Here is a 23228-nt window from a genome sequence, read left to right as displayed (position 1 = left end):
AAAAATAATTTCCCTAAGAGTCTCTCCTGCTTTAGATATTTAACACACAGCTCAATTGCCTCAACTGTTCTTGTCCTCAAAACTTATTCCTTCACTTCACTTATGCATTGGGGGAGGAAGGATGAGGGGGGAAAGCGGGGAGAAGGATGAAGATGGAAGAGGAGCAGGAGGAGGAGGAAGGAGGAGGAACAATGAAGAGGAGGAGAAGGAAGTAGAAGGAGGAAGTGGAGAAGGATAAGAACTACTCATACAGAGAAGAGACTGGAGGTTTTGAAGGATAGGGATGGGGGTAGGGGGTTGGCCTAAGGAGGTGAAGTGTGGAAGGGGTGGAGAATGGGTGGGTAAAAGATAAGAGCTTTCAGTTAGAGAATAAATAAGTCCTGGGGATGTAATGTACACCATGGTGACAATAGTTAGTAATATTGTACTGCATATTTAATAGTTACAGAGAATAGATCTTAAAATTCTCATCACAAGGAATAAAAAGGTGTAAGTATGTGTGATGATGGACAGTAACTAGATTTATGGCGCTGATCATTTCACAATATTGTATACACAAAATCAAATCATTATGTTGTGTTCTGAAAATATGTCATATTTCAATTATATCTCAATTTAAAAATGTATTCTTTGTCCTTTATGCCTTACAGCTCCATAGCCTTAATATTGTTTATTTACACTCTACATCAATCCACAAAAGGCCTAGGTGTCGCATAATCTAAATTAAATACTTCCTTGAAGTGCCAAGATATTCCATAATTCACCATTTTTGGTTTTCCTCCTTAATCTCTATGCTAAGCCTCATTACACAGTTATCAGTGTGTAATAAAAACATTACAACTCAATTATAGTTCAATTCCTCTGGTTTTAAGACTATATATATAGTCTTAAAATGCATATGTGAAATGTAGGGAGAATGTTTCTTAAAACTTCAAAGTATACTATCTACAACTGAGAAAAATTTGCATTTCAAAGCAATCAAAGATAATGCCTTTGTTCAGTTTCTCATATTACTAAAGGTATTCCCCATTTTGGTCATATCTAAGTTATTTATATCAGTTAGCTAATGGCTATCAATAAGTTTTTAAGAATACAATTTCAGTAGCATCATTCACTAAGTAAAATCTAAGTATATCTTCATAATGCACAGTATAGTAACATTGTATGTTCAATTTCTAATGTTATTAATATTTTGTTGATGCTTATATCTAAAAAGGGTTAACTTTCTCACAGAAACTACAAGAGGGATACTAACATGGTTTATTAGATAGAAGCATAAAGCAAGCTTCAAAAGAATGCGATTTGAACATGCAATTATAAATCGATGGTCTGCTTTTACTATATAAAACAGATATCTGAAGTTACAAAGAACCAACCTAAGAACATTTTATTCCTTATTTATTTTTAAAAGATTTTCGAATCAAGATGGCGGAGGAGTGAGTGGCAGTCACACTGACCTCCTCCCAGGACCAACCGGGAATTACAACTAAATTGTGGAGAAATTACCTGGAACAAACAACTGGACAAGAGCAAGAGAGAGGAGCCTTGTAATCTTGGAGACAGAAGAATTGGTTTTAGCGCAATCTATCTGGTAAGGAGTGCAATACAGAATCGAGATGGCAGGCGGGGCAACCATGGGCGGCAGCACCAGAAGGATATTGAAATGGCCAGTTGGATCCCCCTGAGAAGAGCGAGTTCTAAACCAAAAGCAGGGATCTCTAGCCCAGAGCACCAGAGCCCAAAAAGTACCCAGAAAACAGCCAGCTGCAAAAAGCGGCAGAGTTGCTCTCTGCCAGAGACTGAGGGCTTGAGATGCAAATAACTGTTTAAAGGGCCAACGCATAAATTTTTTATGCAGCTGCTTACCGTGGTCTCTGGCAAAGGCAGGACAGAGTGAGCTAAAGACACCTGAGGAGACACTGGGGAAGGAGGCTTTGGGGAGAGAACGGAAAGAGTAGCTGGCGGGATCTTGGTGTTGACTCATCCCCCATGCGGCAGCAGCCATCTTGCTCAGGCAGAGACCACTCCCCGAGCAGCACCAGCGTCAAAGGACCCAATAGCTCCGCCCCTAGGTGAAATTCCACACCGCCCAATGCTGTCTAAGCTGCCTGCTGAGTGGAGAGTAGCAGCCACATACAGTAGATCCCTGGCTAAAGGAGATCTGGGGACCGAAGCTCTGGGGGGAGAACAGAGAGAGTAGCCCGTGGGATCCCAGTGCGGACTCCTCCCCCATATGCAGCAGTATGAGAGAACCCAATAATCCCACCCCCAGGAGGGACTCCACTCTGCCCTGAGCTGTCTAAGGCAGCCTGCTGAGTGCAGAGTGACTAGATTAACAGCTGAAGGAGACAGCCACAAGCAGTAGATTCCTGGAAGTCTCGAACGGACTGCCGGTGGTCAGACAGGGATGACATCTGACATCATCAGAGGCAGATCCAGAAAGGACAAACAGCAGTCTCCTACCATAGAAGTTCACACCACAAAGTCAGGAAATCAAGACAGATCAACTTAAGAAACAAGCAAAAGAAAAGAGTCTCTATCAAATAATGGGAAGACAAAGAAAAATGCCCCACTCAAAGGGAAAGGAGGAATCCTCACAAGAAGAACTAAATGAAATAGAGGCAAGTAAACTATCAGATATTGAGTTCCAAACAATGGTTCTAAGGAAGCTCAATGAGCTCAGTGAGCTCAGAGAGAATTACAAAAAACTACAGGGAAACTATGAGGAACTAACTGCAAACTCTATCAGCATGAAAAAGGACTTAGAAATTATCAATAAGAAGAGGAAATGAAGAATACAATTTCCGAATTGAAGAACACAGTCAAAGGAATCAAAAACAGGCTAGATGAAGCAGAGGACCGAATCAGCGAGCTGGAGGATAAGGTAGAAAAAAGCTCCCGGAAAGAGCAAGAAAATGAAAAAAGACTAAAAAAGAATGAAGAGGTATTAAGGGAAATGCAGGACAACCTGAAACGTAATAATATCCATATAATAGGGATACCAGAAGGAGAGGAGGATGAGGAAGGGATAGAGAACCTGTTTGAAAAAGTAATGATGGAAAACTTCCCTAATTGGAGGAGAGAAAAAGTCACGCAAGTCCAGGAAGCACAGAGGGTCCCATTCAAGAGGAACCCAATGAGGCCCACTCCAAGACACGTCATCATTAAAATGGCAAATATTAAAGACAAAGAGAGAATCCTAAAGCAAGCAAGGAAGAAAGAGGTAGTAACATATAAGGGAGCCCCGATACAGCTAGCATCTGACTTCTCAACAGAAACACTGCAAGCCAGAAGGAAATGGCAAGAAATATTCCAAGTATTGAAAAGCAAAGGCCTGCAACCAAGACTGCTCTGCCCAGCAAGGCTCTCAATTAAAACAGAAGCAAATAAGGATTTTCCCAGACAAAAGAAGGCTAAAAGAATACACCTCCACCAAACCAGCACTGCAAAATATGCTAAAGGGACTGCTTTAAGATGAAGAAAAAGTTTCTATGAATACCCAGTTTCTTTCAGAGTTGCCAATACTTGATATTACCAGTATTTTTAATACTCATTAATCTGATTGTGACAATGATGTTATTTTAATTGTTCCTTTACTATTTGTTGAATCTAAACCTGTTTTAGCATATTTCTTGCCTATTCCTATTTAAAAAAAAAAAAAAGCTTTGGTATATTTTTTGGTATTCTTTATCCATTTATTGATTAAAGGTTTGTAGAACTTTTTTCCCTAAAAAATAAACAAACAAACAAACAAAAAAGAAAAAAAATCCTATTAACCATGTTTAGATGTGTTGCAAATACTTTTCTATTCTATTCCTTGTCTTTTACCTTTTTTAATATATATATTACTATACAGTTAAATGTTTAATATAGTCATATTGTCAATATTTACTTTATAGCTTCTGGGTTTGAATATTTTACTTCAGGTCATGAAAAACATTAGTTCTATTTTCTTCTAAAACTCCTTAGATTCTACATATTGATTTTTAACTCACCTGAATATTTTTTGTATAATGTGTGAAATAGGGTTCTAACAAAATTATTGTTTGAAAACAAAATTATTTGTTTTATTTCAAGTAATAGTGGTCCATGCACCTTATTTGTTTAATAAGCCTTATTTTCCCCATTGATCTGAAATATCAACTTAATCATATATTACATTGTCAGACAGATATATATGTTTGTCTCTAGAATGCTCATTATATTTCACTGATATACTTGATTATTTCTGTGCAGGTGTCATGTTGGTTTAATTGCTGAGACTTTATAACGGCTTTAAATTTTTTTAATATTTTATAATTAACTTTGACATGTAAAAAAATAAATAAAATCAATCTGCATTTAAGAAAGAAAGAGAGAGAGAGAGAGAGAGAGAGAGATGGAATTCCTACCTTCTGCGACAACATGGATGGAACTGGAGAACATTAAGCTAAGTGATATAAGCCAGTTGATTAAAGACAAATACCATATAATGTCACCTGTAAGTGGACTCTATCCAACAAAATAAACTAATGAACAAAATAAACCACAGGCACGGAGACATGGATCAAACTGAAAGTGACCAGAGGGGAAGGGGAAAGAGGACAATGGTGGAAAGAAGGAGAAGGGACTAGACAAAGAACATGTATGAATGACCCATGGACAACAGAGTGGGAATTGACTGTGGGAGAGGGGGGTCGGGGTGGGATGGGTGGAGGGGGGTAAAGGGGTAAAAACAGACAACTGTAATAGAATAAACATGATTTATAAATTTAAAATAAAAATAAAAATGCCTGCCTGGTGAGTAATTATGTGTTTGAAAAATGGGAAGTTCACTTTCTAAGGGAATACTTGAATAGCCACCTTCTGGAGTTCCTGATGATTTGTGTACAAAAATAATGGGGTCTGATCCTGAAACTTTTTTTCTTTCTTTTTTAAAAAAATTTTATTTATTTATTTTTAGAGAGGAAAAGAGAGGGAGGAAAAGAGGGAGAGAAATATTAATGTGTGGTTGCATTTCACGCATCCCCTGCTGGGGACCTGGCCTACAACCCAGGCATATACCCTACACTGGGAATATAAAGGGCAACCCTTTGGTTCACAGGCCGGAGCCCAATCCACTGAGCCACACCAACTATGGCCTGAAACTTTCTATCTAACTGGACAATAATTACCCAGGATGGTTTACAATTAAACTGGCCAAACTGGAGCTCTTTTGAAAGCCCCAAGCTAGTCTATCTGCACAGCCAACTGGAAAAAGACTATAAAACTAAGCAACCTGAATGGGAAGTACATTTTTATTGGCAATTTTGAAGCCTCCAAACAACATACATCATCAACATTTAACTTTTTTGGCACCAGAGACCGGTTTTGTGAAAGACAATTTTTCCATGGACCAGGGGTGGGGAAATGGTTTGGGGATGATTCAAGGGCATTACATACATTCAAGCTCACCTCCTGCTGTGTGGCCCAGTTCCTAACAGGCCATGGACTGATACCAGCCAGTGGCCTGGGGGTCAGGAACCCCAGATATAAGTGATTCAAAAACTGCTTCCCGCCCTGGCTGGTGTGGCTCAGTGGACTGAGTGCCGGCCTGCGAACTGAAGGGTTGCCAGTTTGATTTCCAGTCAGGGCACATGCCTGGGTTGTGGGCCAGGTCCCCAAATGGGGGCATGGGAGAGACAACCAATCTATGTTTCTCTTGCACATTGATGTTTCTCTTTCTCCCACCCTTTCCCTCTCTCTAAAAATAAATAAAATTTAAAAAATTGCTTCCCTCCAAGACACAAATTCTAAATTAACCAAAGCAAATTAAGTTGTCTCAGAGGCTTTCTAAACTTGAAGAAATTTCTAGATGTTCCTCTGACATCTCATTCTCTGCACCTTTGGCTCTTTTGTTGCTTTCCTATCCTCCCCCCTTTACCCTTCACTGAGTGAATTTCATTTTTATTTTTCCTTTTTTTTTCTTTTAATCCTCACCTGAGGACATTTTTCATTACTTTTAGAGAGTTGAAGGGGAGAGAGGGGGAAAGAGAGAGAGAAACATCAATGTGAGAGAGAAACATCAATTGGTTGCCTTCTTGTACACACCCAGGACGGGGATTGAACTCGCAACCTTTCAGTCTACAGAATCACGCTCCAACCGAGCCTCACCAACCAAGGCATGAACCCCTTTTTCTTAACAATGAATCCAAGGCTCTATTAAATCACCCCACTCTTACTGTTCCATTTAAAGTTAAACCATTGAATGAGTCTGGTCCAGGATGACAACCTGTATTTCTTATAGTTCCATGGACTAAAACTGAGCTCCATGCCATTACTAAAGATTTTCCTAATCCCAAAGAAGACCCCACTGCGTTTGTTAGAGAATTTCTGCTCACTATCCAAACATGAGCCAGGGTTCTCTGATCTCCATTAGCTGATCCATGGGCTCAGAAAGAAAGATATCCTAATTATCAATTGTCCTTTTTCCTTTTCATCCATGAAAGACAATGAAATGCCTCAGGTGTCTTGACCCAATGACAGGGAAACCAACATGGACTCACTGGATACCAGAGCCAATAATTAGACCTGGTGGCCAAAGGTCTACTGTGTATGAGAGATATTGTGACCACTGCCAATTTACTTCAATAGGTAGAAAAGAATACAACAATGGGCTCTCCACTGACTCTTTATATGCCTCATGGGACCTATCTGCTAGAAGACCAATCCCCTATGAAATTCTTTTATTGCCTTCATCTAATAGGATTATTGCTCACAGTAATACTCTGAACCCTGCTACTCATCTTCCTCTGAGGAAATCCCTCATGACTGCCTGACATTAACAGACTGAATACTAACTCCTTGAACTGATTTACAGGAAACACCTCTTAAAAATGTTGAATTAGTTTGGTTTACTGATGGTTCTTACCTAAAGGATGAAATAGGCCCTGACCAGGTGGCTCATTTGGTTAGCATCATCCTGATACACCAAGGTTGTGGGTTCGATCCCAGTCAGAAGAGATACAAGAAGCAACGAATGCATGCATAAATAAGTGGAACAAACGGATGTTTGTCTCTCTTCCACTCTCTCTAAAATAAAATAATTTAAAAGGGATGAAACAGGCCACTATCAAGCAGGCTATGCAATCGTCTCTCTAAATAAAACCACTAAAGCCAATCCAAGGCCTGAGGCAACTTCTGCTCTATGCTTGCAATTCAGCCAAAGATTGCAAACATTTATACCAAGAGCACATATATCTTTGTTGTTGCCCATGACTTTGGTGTGCTCTGGAAACAGAGAGGATTACTGAGATCTTCCAGACAAAAGATAAAAATCAGCTCTTCTATTTTAGGACTGGCAGAGGCTATCCAATTACCAAAATCTTTAGCAATCATAAAAATCTCTGGACATTCAATGACAAATACTGAGGAAAGCAGAGGTAATCATTTGGTTGCTGCTGCTGCTAAATTAGAAGCATTAAAACAATCTGAGTCCCTAATGCACCTATGCCACCAGCTGGATATTTAAAAGAAAACATTATGGAAGCACAGCATTTAGCTGTTTGACAAAATAGAAAGAAATGGTAAGAACAAGGCCCGTAAATTTGACCCTAAAAGAAACTTATCAATAGGTCAAAAATGCCTGACCATTCCTCCCTGATTGCATACAACATCACACATTACAGTATGCACATGACTTACTTATTCCAACACTTACAAAATGGTTTTATGGGGAAAACAATACTACTAAAAGCCAACTCCAAAGGTAACTTTGCTAGTACACCATTAATGGCCATAAGCACTACCCTGGAAAGCTCTTTCATACTTGTATGGGGCATTTTCCCTTGCCTTTCGGACCCTTTGGGGTCTGCCCCCTTCTCAAGGATACAGACGTGTTAGAATGATTTGTATGTTTTCTCATTGAGTGGAAGCATTTCCAGTCAGCAGAGCCACAGCCTCAGCAGTAAGTAAAAGACTCCTAGAGAAGAGCTTTCCAACTTGGGGAATCCCCACAGAGCTCCACTTCACAGGACAAATTACACAATCCATTTATAAGATTTGGCTGACTTAACATTTCCATTGTGTTTATCATCCTCAGTCCTCTGGTCTTATAGAAAGGACTAACTGGGTAATCAAAAGTCAAAACTCAATTGGCAAAACTTTTAACCTGCCTTGGCCTAAGGCTCTTCCCTTGGTATTGCTCAACCTGAGACCTACTTCCTTTGCCAAAAAGACGGTCTCCTTTTGAAATTATTACCAGCAAGCCCATGAGATTAAATCAAGGAATGTATGAACCTGCACAGCTGAAAGGAGACCTGATTTACTATAAAGAAATAGTAGCCCAATGTCTAGAGATGTTACAATGAATAAATCCAACTGAGACAACCTCTACATAGAACTATTGAGCTGAGGAATATGTGACTTAGCTCTGCTTCCAACAAGCCTCCTTATTGCTCAAATATGGCCATAGGCTCTCTTACTGCACACTCAGATTTATTTCCCTCCTACATGGGACATGACATACCAGACATGAGTCTTCCAGTAATGAGGGATCACTGCTGTTTTTTCAAAGATGGACCAACACTATTTCCTAATGATTGACTATTGATGCTTCCTAAGGAAATAACTTGATCAAAATTGGGAAATGTGAAAGAAAACCTACCATGGAGTTACATTAATACAGGGAGATCTGGCCAGACTCCTGGGGAGACGAGAGGGGGCCAAAGGCAGCACAGGAGAGGCGGTACTCCATAGAGGGAGGGAGGGGTCACAGGAAATGCCGAGCAGTGTGGCACTGCACCATGTGTGGCAACATTCTCTGCCCTGGGCAATGAGGCAGCAGGAGGAAGCCTCGTATGTAGTCTTTGCGAGGATGAAGAGGGTGACCGATGGAGAGAAAAGCTGTCCTACTCCCTTCCATAACATGGCAGCAGGGGAGGTACTGACCTGCCAGTCTAGCCTGGGAAAAGGACGGGATGTGCTGAGGAGCAGAACCCTTCCAGAGCCACAGAATTTTGGGCCAGGAGATTTAAACAAATCTCCAGGAAGAAACACGCAGTTCTTCCCCTTCACTCACCCTGTTGGGGGACAGGACCACTCGTGGACTGGCGGGCAGTGGAAGCCATGGGGCCAGGTGGTAGGTCCCCAACCCCTGCAGCAAGAACTGGTGGCAAGTGCATGAGACTAGTGCTGTGTGGTCCTGCTCAGCTGGGCACACAGATGCACCAGAGAGCCAACAACTGGAGGGATGGGGTGTAAGTGCTAAGCCAGTGGGCAGTGAACAGAAGAAAGGGCAGCATGCACATAACACTCCAGAAAGAAGCCCATGGCCCAATGGTGATGGGGAAAGAAATGGAGCAGCTTGAGGGCAACTCAGTGGCTGCCTGCAGTTTCCCAAAGGAGTGTATTTTTAAATGGGAGAAGAAACTCTGGGTGCAGCCTTGGATTGGTCTGGCAGAGGGCTGCAACGTTACTTTTCTCTGGTTGGTTTGGAGGGGAGGGGCTCTGAGGCAGAAGTGTGCCATTCTTCCAAGACTGTGTAGCTTTTGAATAAATGACCTATTTCCTTTTTTGCCAAAACTCTGTCTCTGGAATTTGCCTATGGACATTAGGAAGTAGAACCCCATTTGTGTTCAGTAACAATACTTGAAAAGAACAATCTAAAATAGAGCCTGGAGGCTTCTGGGAAGGTAGGGTAGCTCATCTTCCACATGTGAAAATGAATTTAAACTGGGCTAAACCAAATGCCCACATACTGATACAGTGCCTGGAACCGGTTCTGCATCACTGAACTCTCTATTAAAAAATAACTTTTCACCTGGCAACGGATTAAGCAATTAATTATGTATAGCATAGAGTAAGTGTGCTTGCTAGCACCAATCATAGCTCTTCCAGAGTAACTGATGCAATCCCTTTGAAAGCCACCTCTTTTCTATTTTTATAAACTCTTGTCTATTTTATTTTTAAGATTTTATCTATTTATTTTTAGAGAGAAGGGGAGGGAGAAAGAGAGGGAGAGATACATCAATTGGTTGCCTCTCACATGCCCCCAACGAGGGGGACCTAGCTCACAACACAGGAATGTGCCTTGACCAGGAATTGAACCAATGACCTTTGTGGGATGGTGTCCAACCAACTGAATCATGTTGGCTAGGGCTCTTGTTGCTTTCTTTCTTTCTCAGAATACAGTTGGGTTTCTCCCCAAATCTTTCTCTCTTGGATCTGCAGATCACATTCTCATTCCCTTCCCTTCCCTTCTTCCCCGTCTGTCTCTACCTCTTTGGTACGCCCTTTTTCTTTACCCGTTTTCCCTCTTGCTCCTTCTCATTTTCTCTCCCTTCTATCCCTCCGACTAGGGTTTCCAGCTGTAGCCAGCAGCAACCACAGACTTAGTTTATCCCCTCCAGGGGCCTTCAGCTAACCTCAAGAATAGCAATGAAAATAAACTGAAAAGGCAGCCAAAACTCAAATTCAGGGACTGAGTGGGAAATCATACTTGCTACAACACCTAATAAACCAAAAACAAAATCCCTTCTTTCACCAACAAACTAAATTGTTCTATAAATTGTCCTAAAACCCAGAGATTGTAATGCCAAAACAATAATGTAACTATTTAATCAGGCAATTTAGTTTGAAGTTTAACCTGAGTAAGTCTGAATACAAATGATTTTTCTAAGCAAAATCAGTCAGAGGAAGATTCTTACCTAGTGGAAGATGTTCATTCAAACAAAGGGAACAAAGATATTCCCTCACTTCAAGGCAATATGATTTACATCAAAAATACTTTCTACTCTTTTCAAAAGAAAAAACAAGAGTTTAAAAAGACAAAAGTTCCCACAAATCTGTTTGATGAACAATTTCCTCTGGGACTTAAACTATGTGATTTATTTGAAAAGAACTAAAAAGCATAATTTGGAAAAATGTTTTACAGTTTTCAGTTACATGTCTACAAATAGTATTTCTCCTGTTTTTCCTAGCATCTATAGCAGATTCTAAAGAAGGAAAACAAAAATTAGAGTACAGAAATATACATTCAACTTTCCTTTAATGCCTACAGAGAAAAAAAGCAAACATTTAAGACTTTTCTCTCAAATGATCCTCAAAAGAAGTGGTTAAAAACTATAAGACAATAAACACTAGGTTTTGCTTAGGCAGATCTCCTTCCTCCATTTGTAAATAAGTACATTTTCTTTTAACATTTTCTTTTAAAAGAATATTTAGAGTGGAAGACAGAAGGTTTGGCCATAAAAATGCTTTCTATACTATATATTTGTAGACTTCTACTGAGGTACTGAAACACATAACTATTTACTAATGAGGAAAAATGACCTGCTTGTTTGTTAATGGTAATTAGCCATCACAGAGCCCAAATAAGAAAAAGCAGGTCCGCTGTGTACCCAGATATGCTTTTCAGTTCCTCCTCTGTGGAGTTCTCTCCTGTCCACTTGGATAAACAAAAGGCAGATTTGCAGACCTGTAAATTTTTCTGAAAGTTCACATGCAGAATATAACATAACAGAAACAGGCACTTTTTCTAAACTGAATATTTACTTTGAAAAAGGAAGAAAAGACTCCAGAATTAAGAAATTTAGTTTCCTCGGACTTTCAGTTAAGATGGCAGCGTAGGCAGACATGGCTCATCTCTTTGAACAACCACATCAAATCAAAATCACAACTAAAATATAGAACCATCACTCATAACTGTCAGAAATCGAGTTGAATGGAAGTCTGACAACTATGGAATTAAAGACACCACATCCATCCAGACTGGTAGGAGGGGTGCAAATGGGGAATGGGCTGGACCCAGACCCATGTGTGGTGTATGAAAAGTTGGGAGGGATAGCGAGGAGTTCCAGCCCCACACCAGGCTTCCCAGCCCAGGGTTCCAGTGCCACAAAGGTAAGTCCCCACAACTTCTGGCTACAAAAACCAATAGGAATTGAGTCAGTGCTATGGAGCCCGAAGCGGTTCCTCTTAAAGACCCCACATGCGGACTCACCTGCTCAGACTCCCTCCCTTTGGGTTCCAGCACCAGGATAGCAACTTGAAAGGCGCCAGTGGCATACTAGGAAAAACTGAAGAGTCTGGCATTGAGGCAAGCAGAGGCCATTGTTCCTTTTCTAAGCCCTTCCCTCACAGAGCCACAGAGCCAGCAATCTGGTGCCATATCTGAATCTCCATCAACCTGGCTAACACTACTTGACTGGAGATCTCGAGTGGCTCCATCCCATCCAATTTACAGGCCCACCCAAGCTGCTTTTCCATATGAAAGGCTGGTCTTGGCTCCTAAATCCTATCAAACAAGCAACAGTTGGCCTCAGTGAGCACCAGGCCCAGCACTAGCAGCAGCCAACCTAGATTCACAGCTTGGTTTCACCTGGGAATCTCCCAAGCCAAACACAAGTAGCAGCCTTCTCAGATTGGTTTATAGTTCAGGCACGGTGGCCCCAGACAAAACACAGGTGGGGGCTGACCTTGGCCTGCGCCACCTGGGAAATCCCAGAGCCAGCGCACCCAGTGGACAGCTACAGACCACATCAGAGCACCACCACCCTGCCCCTGCACAGCTGATCCACCACGGAAGATGGAAGTTGACGGCAAGTGGTCACAGCCAATCCTTGCAGCTGACTGGACTGGGTAAATCCCTCCCATCGATATGCCAACAGCAACCAAGGCTCAACTACAAGATAAGGGTGTACTCAGCCCACACCAAGGGTGCACCTCAAGTACCCAGCTTGGGTGATAGAGGAAGCAGTGCTACTGGACCCTATAGGCTACTGGACCTACTATGTTAGGGCACACTACCAAGACACAGAGACTTGGTAGTACAAGCAGCCTCTGGGACCACTTGAAGAGGCCCAACATTCACATCATAGGAGTGACAGAGAAGACGAAGGGCAAGAAATTGGAAGCTTATCTGAAAAACTAATGAAAGAAAACTTCCTTAACTGGGTTAAGGAAATAGACATGCAAGTCCCAGAAGCACAGAGAGTCCCAAACAAGATGGACACAAAGAAGCCCATCTAAGACAAATCATAATTAAAGTGCCAGAGGTTAAATAAAGATAAAGAGGAACTCTTAAAAGAAGGAGGAGTAAAGAAATTAGTTACCTATGGAGGAGTTCCTATAATACTGTCAGCTGATTTCTCAAAAGAAACTTTGCAGGCTAGAAGGGACTGGCAAGAAATATTCAAAGTCATGAAAAGCAGGGACCCACAGACAAGACTAATCTACCCAGCAAAGATATCGTTTAGAATTGAAGGGCAGATAAAGAGCTTCCCAGACAAGAAAAAACTAAAGTTCATCATCACCAAACTATTATATGAAATGTTAAAGGGACTTATTAAAAAAAAAAAAATCAAAACTAGGAACAATAAAAATAAAATGAATACATATCAACAACTGATTCTAAAAAAAACAAACTAAGCAAACAAGAAGAACAGAGACAGAATCGTGGATACAGACAGCATTTTGATGGTTGCCAGATGGGAGGGGGGGTGTGGGGGAATGGGTGAAGAGGTGAGGGGATAAGTAAGTAGTTATAGAATAGCCATGAGGATGTAATGTACTGTATAGGAAGTGGAGTAGCCAAAGAACTTATATGTATGACCCATGGACCTGAACAAAAGAGGGTTGCCTGAGGGAGTAGGGAGTGCTGGGTCGGGGGGCAAAGGAGGAAAAATCAGTACAACTGTAATAGCATCATCAGGAAAAAAATTTTATATATATAAAACTTTTTATATATATATAAATTTTTGTTTGATGGTATAACAATGGCCTGCATATATATTTTACATATCTATATATATATATCTATATGTATATATAGATATATATATATAGATATGTAAAAAAGATGAGGCTGCTTCTTTTGGAAAATTTTACCTGAACTTCTGTGCTCACACACACTTTGTTCTTCAATCAACTAGAATTTAAGTACTTCCCCAAACTAAATACTTCATTGTCCATATTTGGACTCAGAATTTAGCAATGTCCCTAACATATAGTAATTAAGTAATAGATATTGATTGGAAAGATAAATAAATAAATAAGAAATTTATTTTCCTCTTAAGTGGTAAGCTGACCAGATCATATAAGTATCAATTACTCTGAAAAGAAGAAAATTTAAGGCTAATCTAATAAATTCACTTCTCAGCTTTGGTTTTAAAAAAAGGTTATCATGATAAATTTTGCAAATGCAGCTGGGGTTCTTTCATCTTCTGATTATTTTTCATGATCCTCCCAAAATAAGCACTGGGGCTCCTACTTTTTTGTTGTTGTTCTGAGTGTACACATTAGTTTGGGCTTCAGAGGGCTTCACACATGATAGAGAATCAAAAATATTTGCTGCATGTGTTAGAACACTAGTAAATGATGAAACCACCATGGCCTAAACTAATTATTTATCAATAATTATTAATTCCTTTAGAGAGCTTATCTACTTTTAATACCTCTATGCAAATTACTACCTATGAATAAAAGTTCTTCTACTTACTGGCTATGTGATTTGGCCAACTCATTTTGACTTCCATTTTCTTCAACTGTAAAATGAGTATAACAATGTCCTAAAGAACTGTTGTGAGGTTGGCTCAGTTGGTTAAAGCAGGTTCGATTCCTAGTCAGGGCACATACCTGGTTGCGGGTTTGATCCCCAGCTAGGGCGTGTATGGGAGGCAACCAATAGATATTTCTCTCTCACATCATGTTTCTCGCCACCCCCCCTTCTCTCTCTCTAAAATCAATACACATATCTCAGGGGAGAATTTTTTTTTAAAAAAAGTAAATGTGATAACAGAAGTGAAAACATCCTACATACTATCAAGGAAATTATCCACATTGCTAATGCCCTATATGTTTAAGGTACGGAAGGATATGCCACTTAACCATTCTGGCAACTTAAGCTCAACAAACCTAAAATCAAACGCATCATTTGACTCCCTGAACATTTTTTCCCTGTAGACTTTCCAAAGTTTCAAATCTGGATGAGTGAGGTCAATTTTACTTCCTTATCTCACTCCTACTCTCCACCAGGTCAATCACCAAGGTCTATCAATCTTTCTCTAATGCAGCAATTTTCAACCTTCTTCATCTCATAACACACATAAAAAAATTACTAAAATTCTGTGGCACATACAAAAAAATATATTTTTTGCCACTCTGACAAAAAAATAGGTGTAACTTTTATTCATTCATACCGCACAGCTATTGCATTAGCTGTTGTCACTTTTTTGACAATCTAAGAGAAAAGAACTCAGTGCCCCTGACTAGTCAGGTATTGCATGTTTTAAAAACTGTTATGGCACACCGGTTGAAAATCACTGCTGTTTCCTTCTTTTCCAGCCTACTGACACCTTCCTCATGTCTAGGTCAATGCAACTGATCTCCTAGTAGTCCTCTTAATCCCCAACAATCAAATTCAGTCCCAAACTTTCAGCTTCAGAAACGAATTTCCAATCGCCTGTCAAATTTACCTCAACAGTAGATGACAATCTAAACTTTAGATTTTGATTGCCACTCAGGATGGCTATGAATGTAGCCCAACACAAAATCGTAAATTTACTTAAAATATTATCAGATTGTTTTGTGATTAAGTGTCGCAATGTATTTAATATGTGGCCCGAGACAATTCTTCTTCCAGTGTGGCCCAGAGATGCTAAAAGGTTGGACACCCCTGTAAAGTATCTTTATATTAACATCTTTAATAGGCACCTTCTTGCATGGCTCCCAGTGATCTCAACCTGCTGGTATTCACACCCTTGTGTGGGCTGAACCTCATCACTTGCTTCTAATGAACAGTGAAAAGTGATGTGACTTCACTTCCATGCTTAGGTTACAAAAAACTTCATGACTTCAGTATTGCTAGCACTCTCTTGCCTTCCCATTTCCTCTCCCTGAGGAATCAGGCTGCCAAGTAGTAAGCTGCTCTGTGGAGTGGTCCATGGACCAGGAACCAAAGGAAGCCACCAGGAGTCAGTTCATGAGGAAATGTGGTCTTTGTCCAGTAGGCAAAAATAACTGAATTGTGCAAAGAGCCACATGAGTGAGCCAGGAAGTGGCTCCTTCCCAGTTGAGCCTCAAGATGACTCTAGCCTTGTGAAAGACCCAAAGCCAAGGAACCTAGCTAAGCTGCACCAAGATTCCTGACCCATAGACACTGAGATAAAAAATCTTGCTTTTACATTAAATTTGGGAGCACTTTGTAGCTAAGTAATAGATAACACACTATCTACATATTCCAGGCAGATTAAAAATTTAATGTAAAACTACCAAATCATTTTAAAACTACAAGAAAATACATATTTATAAAAATAACTTTCTATAAGTAGAAGTGAAAGGAAAAAAAAGAGTAAGAGTTCTAACTTATAAAAGTTTTTGTGTGCCTGAAAATATGTAATAAATTAAAATACAAAGACTAGGAAAATCTTTGCAGCAAGTTTGGCAAAGAATTTAACCATACAAAATTAAAATATATTCTATGTAATTATATATTTCTTATATAAAGAATATAATTTTTTTGAACCTATAATGAAAGAATTAATAAAAAACAGTGTTTCCAGGGAGGGAAACTGGGTGGCTGAGACAAGTATATAAGGTAAACACTTCACTCTTTTACCTATTCAGGAAAAAGAAATCCAATAAAATATTTTTAAAGAGATATTGATATTTAAAAGTATTAACATGTAAATTTGCAAAAAAAAAATCAGGTATATTAACAAAAAATACTAACAGAAAATAAAAAACAGCAGATATTTCACAAAAGAAGAAATGCAATTATTCATAAAGAAAAATTAACTCAATAGATCAGAGATCTAAATGTAAGTGCTAAAATATAAAACTCTTAAATTAAATTAAAACATTTCTATAAATCTTTGTGACCTTGGACTAGGCAATGGTTTCTGAGGCGTGACACCAAGTATAAGCAAAAAGAATAAAAAGAAAATTAAAAGCTTTTGTGCTACAAACAATAACATCAAGAAAGTGCAAAGATACACCATAGAATAGGAGAAAATATTTGCAAATCATATATCTGATAAGGGAACTGTATCCAGAACATATAAAGAACTCTTACAACTCAATATTTAAAAATGGACAAAGGATCTGAATTAATATTTTTCCAAAAAAGATAAACAAATGACCAGTGACCTTAACCTTATTAGTCATCAAGAAAATGCAACTGAAAACCACAATGAGATGCACTTCAAACCCACAAGGATGGCTAAAATAAAAAGGTAGACAGTAACAAGTGTTGCTGAGAATGTGAAAAAAGTAAACCGTCATACACTGTTGATGAGAATGTAAAAAATCAAGCTGGCAGTTCCTCAAAAAGTTAAACATAAGAGTTAAACATAGACGACTTACTGTATACCCAAAAACTCCACTCCTAGGTATATAGTAAGTCCTCATTTAATGTTATCCATAGGTTCTGCAACTCTAGGCAAAATGAAGTATGACCAAACTATTTTACCACAGGCTAACTGATAGGAACAAAAGTTAAGTTCCTATAGTACCTCATTAACATTATAACAAAATGGCGTTATTGAAAGACCTGCTATGTACTCAAAAGAAATGAAAACATTCCCACACAGACCTGAAAACAAATGTCATAGCATTATTCATAATAGCCATAAAATGGAAACATCCCCAATGTCCATCAATTGATGAATGGATAATTAAAATGTGATATATTTACATAATGGAATATTATTCAGCCACCAAAAGGAACAAAGTAATGATAGATACATTTATGAACCTTGAAAACATCATGCTAATTAAATTTCTAAGTCTGAAAGCCAAACCAGAGAATCTTTACTAAATTTCAACCACTCTATGAGATAACCTGAAATCTCCACTTTAAAAATTGGATAGTAGCAAATTACAGGTAGGCAGCTGGATATATATATGACTCTTGAGTTGCAAAAATAGCTGATGCCATGAAAGAGAATAAAATAAGAAAAAGAAAACATGTAACATAAGAGAAGAAGATAAGGTATCTATCATACCAACCTTTAAAGACAACAGCCAAGCAAAGAAACTGAGAAAAGAACAGAGTAATAAAGAAATCAAGAAAGCAGTATCAAAAACATCAAGAAAAGAATTCTAACAGATATACTTACAGCGAAATCAATTGGTATAAGAATCTAAAAATATTCCTTGTTTTTCACGCACATCCTTGATGAGAACAGAGCCAACTGTCATGGGTTGAGCAATAAATGAGGTTCAAAGAACTGGAGGCAGTGAGTACAAACTGCTTTTTGAGAGGAAAGAATTAAGATTGATTTTTATTATTGTTGTTTTTAAAGTCTAGAGACTTTGAGCTTCAGATGAAGAAGCCAGGGAAGAAGGAGCAACACACAACAGCGGAGAAAACTGTTTGTCCTAGAGGACAAAGGGATAAATTAGATTGAGTGCTAGGTTGAAGGATAGCCTTAGACAAATCTCAAGAAAGTAAAAATATTTATCAGTATGTATATGCAGTAATGCCTCATTTATCTGCACACTTGGGGAAGAGTTCCACATAACTGAATTTTCCAGACACATAAGCATCTTTTTCTTTTAATTTTAGCTATTTTCTTTGCAGGTTGTTCACCACTGAATCATACTTTTCTTTACATTCTTAAACAGAGTGTGCTTTACTGGATAACTGAAGCTTGTTGTGACCATGATTACTGTACTAGGAAGTAATATAGCTGAGCCTGCATATTAGTTTTTCAAATCTTTGACTGTTCTAGATTGTCAGATAACATTTCCTGTTACATTTCCCATGATAACCTTTTTCATTTGTGCTTTCAATAGATTCCAGTTTGAAAATTATATAACCATTAATACCCAAATAAGGGATAATAGGACTCTGAATGAAACTACAGGAGTAAAGTACATGGCTTAATGACAACTCTCCCTGGTACTTCTAAGAAACTTGTTTCACTTCTCCATTCAGTTGAGACTGGGTTTCAAAGAGTTGAGGATGTCAGAAAATTGACCTCTGACTACATGGAATATTACTTTATCTTGCTTTCTTCAGACATATAAAATATCCCTGCCAAGTAATTTTATATGTTTAGTCTTAAATCACATGCAAAAATGCGTCATGCTGATTCCAAAGTGAGCCTAGACACCTCACAGTAACTAAATATACTTTCATGTCATACGATCATTTACCAGTAAGTTATAACCTACACTTTCCTGTATGTTAATATAGTCATGCATAGCTCACATATATAGATATTATTCATGGTAAATGTATATCCTTGACAAAATCTTGGCTTTAATCTCTCTTAAGTTTCCACAAATTTCACAACTGCAAGCAGCACAAGGGTTGAAAAGGACTATAATCAGGCAAATTTAAGACTTCAGCCCTGTAGTTCTATGCCATGGGATAGCCTAATTTTATTCATTCTTAAGATTCTGGAAGGGTATATCCCTCTGCACTTTACATAACAAAACTACTGTTGCTTCTCCAGGACTTTCTTCCAGTTCCTTGTTTTTCATTCGTATTAATGAAAATTAACAAATGTAGAACTCCTCATCAAGACAGAGAGCTTTCAAGTGGTCTGATCAACTCTAGGGACCTCTGCCTTTGTATTTAAACTACCTATATACACCTCCCCTTTTAAGTCTCAAATACCACCAGGGCAAGATTCTTTCTGAGTCAATCACTTCGTTCGAGCACGCGACAAACACGTTTTGAGCACCTAGATGCTGGCTTCCGGAGAGGGCTGAGTTAAACAGTCCCTGCCCTCACAATCAAGCAGAGGCGGCAGTCTTGTAAACAAATTGCAACACAAACAAAAACAGAAGTGAGTACAGAATTAAATCAGAGGAAGGAGTAACTCTAGGGTTGCAGAGGAAGTTCAAGAATACATTTACGTATTTTCCAACAGGCCTCAATAAATACCTGTTGAGCGGACGAATGAATGAATGAAATCTTGCTAATGAAAGTTGTGATCCCAGGCCCAAATGAAACTAGTTGCTTCTGGAAGTCGGTGGATAATAAACTTTACCATTCAATAGCTGCAGGGACGCAGACTCCAACATACACAGCCCCACCTCTACCTCAGGAAATCAGCTTGGAGAAAGGGCCATACCTGTACTGCCAGCCTTTTGCACTGCCTCCGCGGCTGCTGCCGCTGCTGCTGCTACTGATTCCACCCCCACAACTGCTGTTGCTGCTGTTCTTGTTCGGGGTCACCGCTGTGGCCAGGCCCTCCAGCTTTCCTTCGCTCTCTGAGACTTTCATGGTTGACACTGGTTCACCACCCTGCATCTTAACTCCAAAGTCCATTTGCCCTTCTTGGGCGGATAGAACAACTCTGCCGTTTCGTGGGTGATAATTTTTAAGATCTGATCTAAAGGTGATCCCACGAGCTAAATCATATGGAGGCACTCATCAATTGGTCCAGGGAAGGAATGCAAGCTTTCCCAATGAGGGAGAACTTTTAGAGGACACGGGTAGCGACAAGGACAGCGATCCTTTAAACATATATCTTCTTCTCGGCAAAGCTAGAAAGAAAATTCACCCTGTCAGATTTGCTGGCATACTCGGAGAAGCAGAAGCAACTCGCGGAGGCTGGGGACTCTTGCCAAGAGGGCTGGACGAAGGACGGAGAACCACGGACGGGGACCAGCGGCCTGACCTCTGCGCTGGCAGACTAACCCGCCGCGATTCCTCTTCTCCAGCGGGTCCTCAGAAGAGGGTCCGGTCCAGCCCGCTCTGCTGTTCCCGCCGCAGGAGACAGAGCTGGGGCCGCCCACGCGCTGCTCAGGAGGAGGGTCCGGGGTGGAGGCCTCTGGGGGCGGGACGCCGGCTCCCAGGGCCGCCTCTCCCTTGGACAGAAACCAGCCGCTGGGGCCGACCTCCTCCAACGCCCCTGGTCGTGGGCCTTCGACTGGATTCGTAGGGATAAGCGAGTTCCTCTTCCTCTCTCCAGCCCCCAATGTGAATACCACAGCCACAGCCACCGCCCCACCCACAACCCTACGGAGGGTCACCCCCCCCCGCCTTCCCTTCCGGAGTAGCGTGCGCTCACTTCCTCTAGGGAGAAGCTCCTGGCGCCATCTTGGAGCAGGGCACACGGTGCTGGTGGGGGCGGAGCTTCGGAGGGGTGGTTGGGGGTGGCTGGTGGGGAAAAAGCGCCACGGAGGGTGCGGCTGAGAGAGGGAGGGAGGAGGTGGTGGGTCTGCCAGGGACGGAGAAACAAAGGAGTGGTTGGAGATAGTGCCCTTGTTAGGTGACTTACGGCCTTCCAGACCAGGCTCTGCCCTGCCATTCGAGGGTTCATTGCAGGTATTTTAGGAAGAAAGGTTAGAGAAATAATGTCATTTGTATCAGAAATTGCAAAACAAAAAACCCTCATGCTAGTAATTTTGCAACAAACGCATGACACCAAAACAAGGCAAATGTGCTATAAATTAAAAAGTAACTGTTGTGAATATTAGAGCTCTCAGAATGAAAGTTAGGTATGCTTTCTGACCCCAGACAAATCTTTCATCCATCCTCTTTAGACATTGGTTTTTGCTTCTATAAAATAATGGTAGTTGAGCCCTAACCTGTGTGGTTCAGCTGGTTGGGCAGCTTACTGCCAAAGCAAAAGGCCATCCATTAGACTCTTGGTCAGTTCACATACCTGGGTTGCGTTCAGTCCAGGTGTATAGGAGAGGCAACTGAAGGCTGTTCCTCTCTCACATTGGTGTTTTTCTGCCTCTTTCTCCCTCCCTTCCCCTCTCTCTAAAAATAAATAAAATCTTTTTCTTTTTACATTGTATACCATTTTTTATTGATTGTGCTGTTACAGTAGTCCCCATTTTTCCTCCTTTGCCCCCTTCCATCCAGCACCCTGAGCCCCTCCAGTGAGCCACCTTTCTTTGTTCATGTCCATGTGCCATGCATATAAGTTCTTTGGCTTTTCCATTTCCTATACTTGGTCTTAACATCCCCCTGCCTATTCTGTAACTACCAATTTGTGCTTCTTAATCCCTTCACCTCTTCCCCAATTCCCCAAAAATCCCCTCCCAAATGGACACCATCCCAGTGTTTTCCATATCTATGATTCTGTTTCTGTTCTGCTTGTTTGCTTAATTTGTTTTTTAGATTCAGTTGTTGATAGTTATGTATTTATTGCCATTTTAATGTTCATAGTTTTGATTTTCTTTTTCTTAAATGAGGCCCTTTAATATTTCATATAATAATGGTTTGGTGACAATGAACTCCTTCGGTTTTTTCTTGTTTGGGAAGCTTTTTATCTGTCCTTCAATTTTAAATGATAGCTGTGCTGGGTAGAGCAATCTTGTCTGTGGGTCCCTGCTTTTCATGACTTTGAATATTTCTTGTCAATCCCTTCTAGTCTACAAAGTTTCTTTTGAGAAATCAGCTGACAGTGTTATAGGAACTCCTTTGCAGGTAACTAACTTCTTTTCTCTTGCTGCTTTTAAGATTTTCTCTTTATCTTTATTTAACCTTTGGTACTTTAATTATGATGTGTCTTGATGTGGAACTGTTTGTGTTTATCTTATTTGGAACTCTGTGCTTCCTGGACTTGTATGTCTATTTCCTTCATCAAAATTAGGGGAGTTTTCTTTCATTATTTTTTTCAAATAGGTTTCTAATTTCTTGCTCTTTGTCTTCTTCTGGCACCCCTGTGATGCAAATGTTGCAGCGTTTGAAGTTGTGCCACAGGCTCTTCTTATACTATCCTCAACTTTTTAGATTCTTTTTTCTTCTTGCTGTACTGATTGGATGTCTTTTTCTTCCTTATGTTTTAGATCATTGATTTGATTCTTGGCTTCATCTGCTTCTCAGTTGATTCCCTGTAATTTGTCCTTTATTTCAATTACTGTCTCCTTCCTTTCTGACTGGATCATTTTTATGCTGTTCAAGTACCCACTGAGTTCCTTGAGCATCCTTATAACCAGCCTTTTTTAGTTCTGCATCTGATGGATTGCTTACCTCCATTTCATTTAGTTCTTTTCCAGGAGTTTTGATCTGTTCCTTCATTTGGGCTATGTGTCTTTGTCCCCTCATTTTGGAAGCCTTCCTGTGTTTGTTCCTATGTATTAGGTAGAGCTGCTTTGACTCCGTGTCTTAGTAGCATGGCCTAATGTAGTAGGTGTCCTATAGTGTCCAGTGGCACAGCCTCCCATATCTCCCAAGCTGTGTACTTGAGGTGTGCCCTCTGTGTGGGCTGAGTACTTACTCCTCTTGCAGATGAGACTTGATTGCTGTCAGCAGGTCAATGGGAGGGCCAGTCCAGAAAGCTGGTAGTACTGGCTGTGAC

General features: G+C 40.1%; 1 protein-coding gene across 1 annotated transcript in view; it reads right to left on the bottom strand.

Annotated features, from left to right (window-relative positions):
* OSBPL11 (oxysterol binding protein like 11) overlaps positions 1-20897 on the bottom strand; it is an 84566-nt gene extending 63669 nt beyond the window's left edge. The window contains exon 1 of the mRNA XM_054575172.1: positions 20043-20897. Coding sequence (XP_054431147.1) covers positions 20043-20239 — 197 coding nt within the window. The 5' untranslated portion in view covers positions 20240-20897. The remainder of the gene's footprint in view (positions 1-20042) is intronic.
* Between the last annotated feature and the right edge of the window lie 2331 nt (positions 20898-23228).

This window comes from Pteronotus mesoamericanus, unplaced genomic scaffold, assembly GCF_021234165.1.
Source record: "Pteronotus mesoamericanus isolate MK-2021 breed Mesoamerican mustached bat unplaced genomic scaffold, CSHL_Meso_final contig_27, whole genome shotgun sequence".
Taxonomy (NCBI): Eukaryota; Metazoa; Chordata; class Mammalia; order Chiroptera; family Mormoopidae; genus Pteronotus; species Pteronotus mesoamericanus.
Note: the sequence above shows the minus strand (reverse complement) of the source record. Positions and strands in the feature narration are given on the sequence as shown.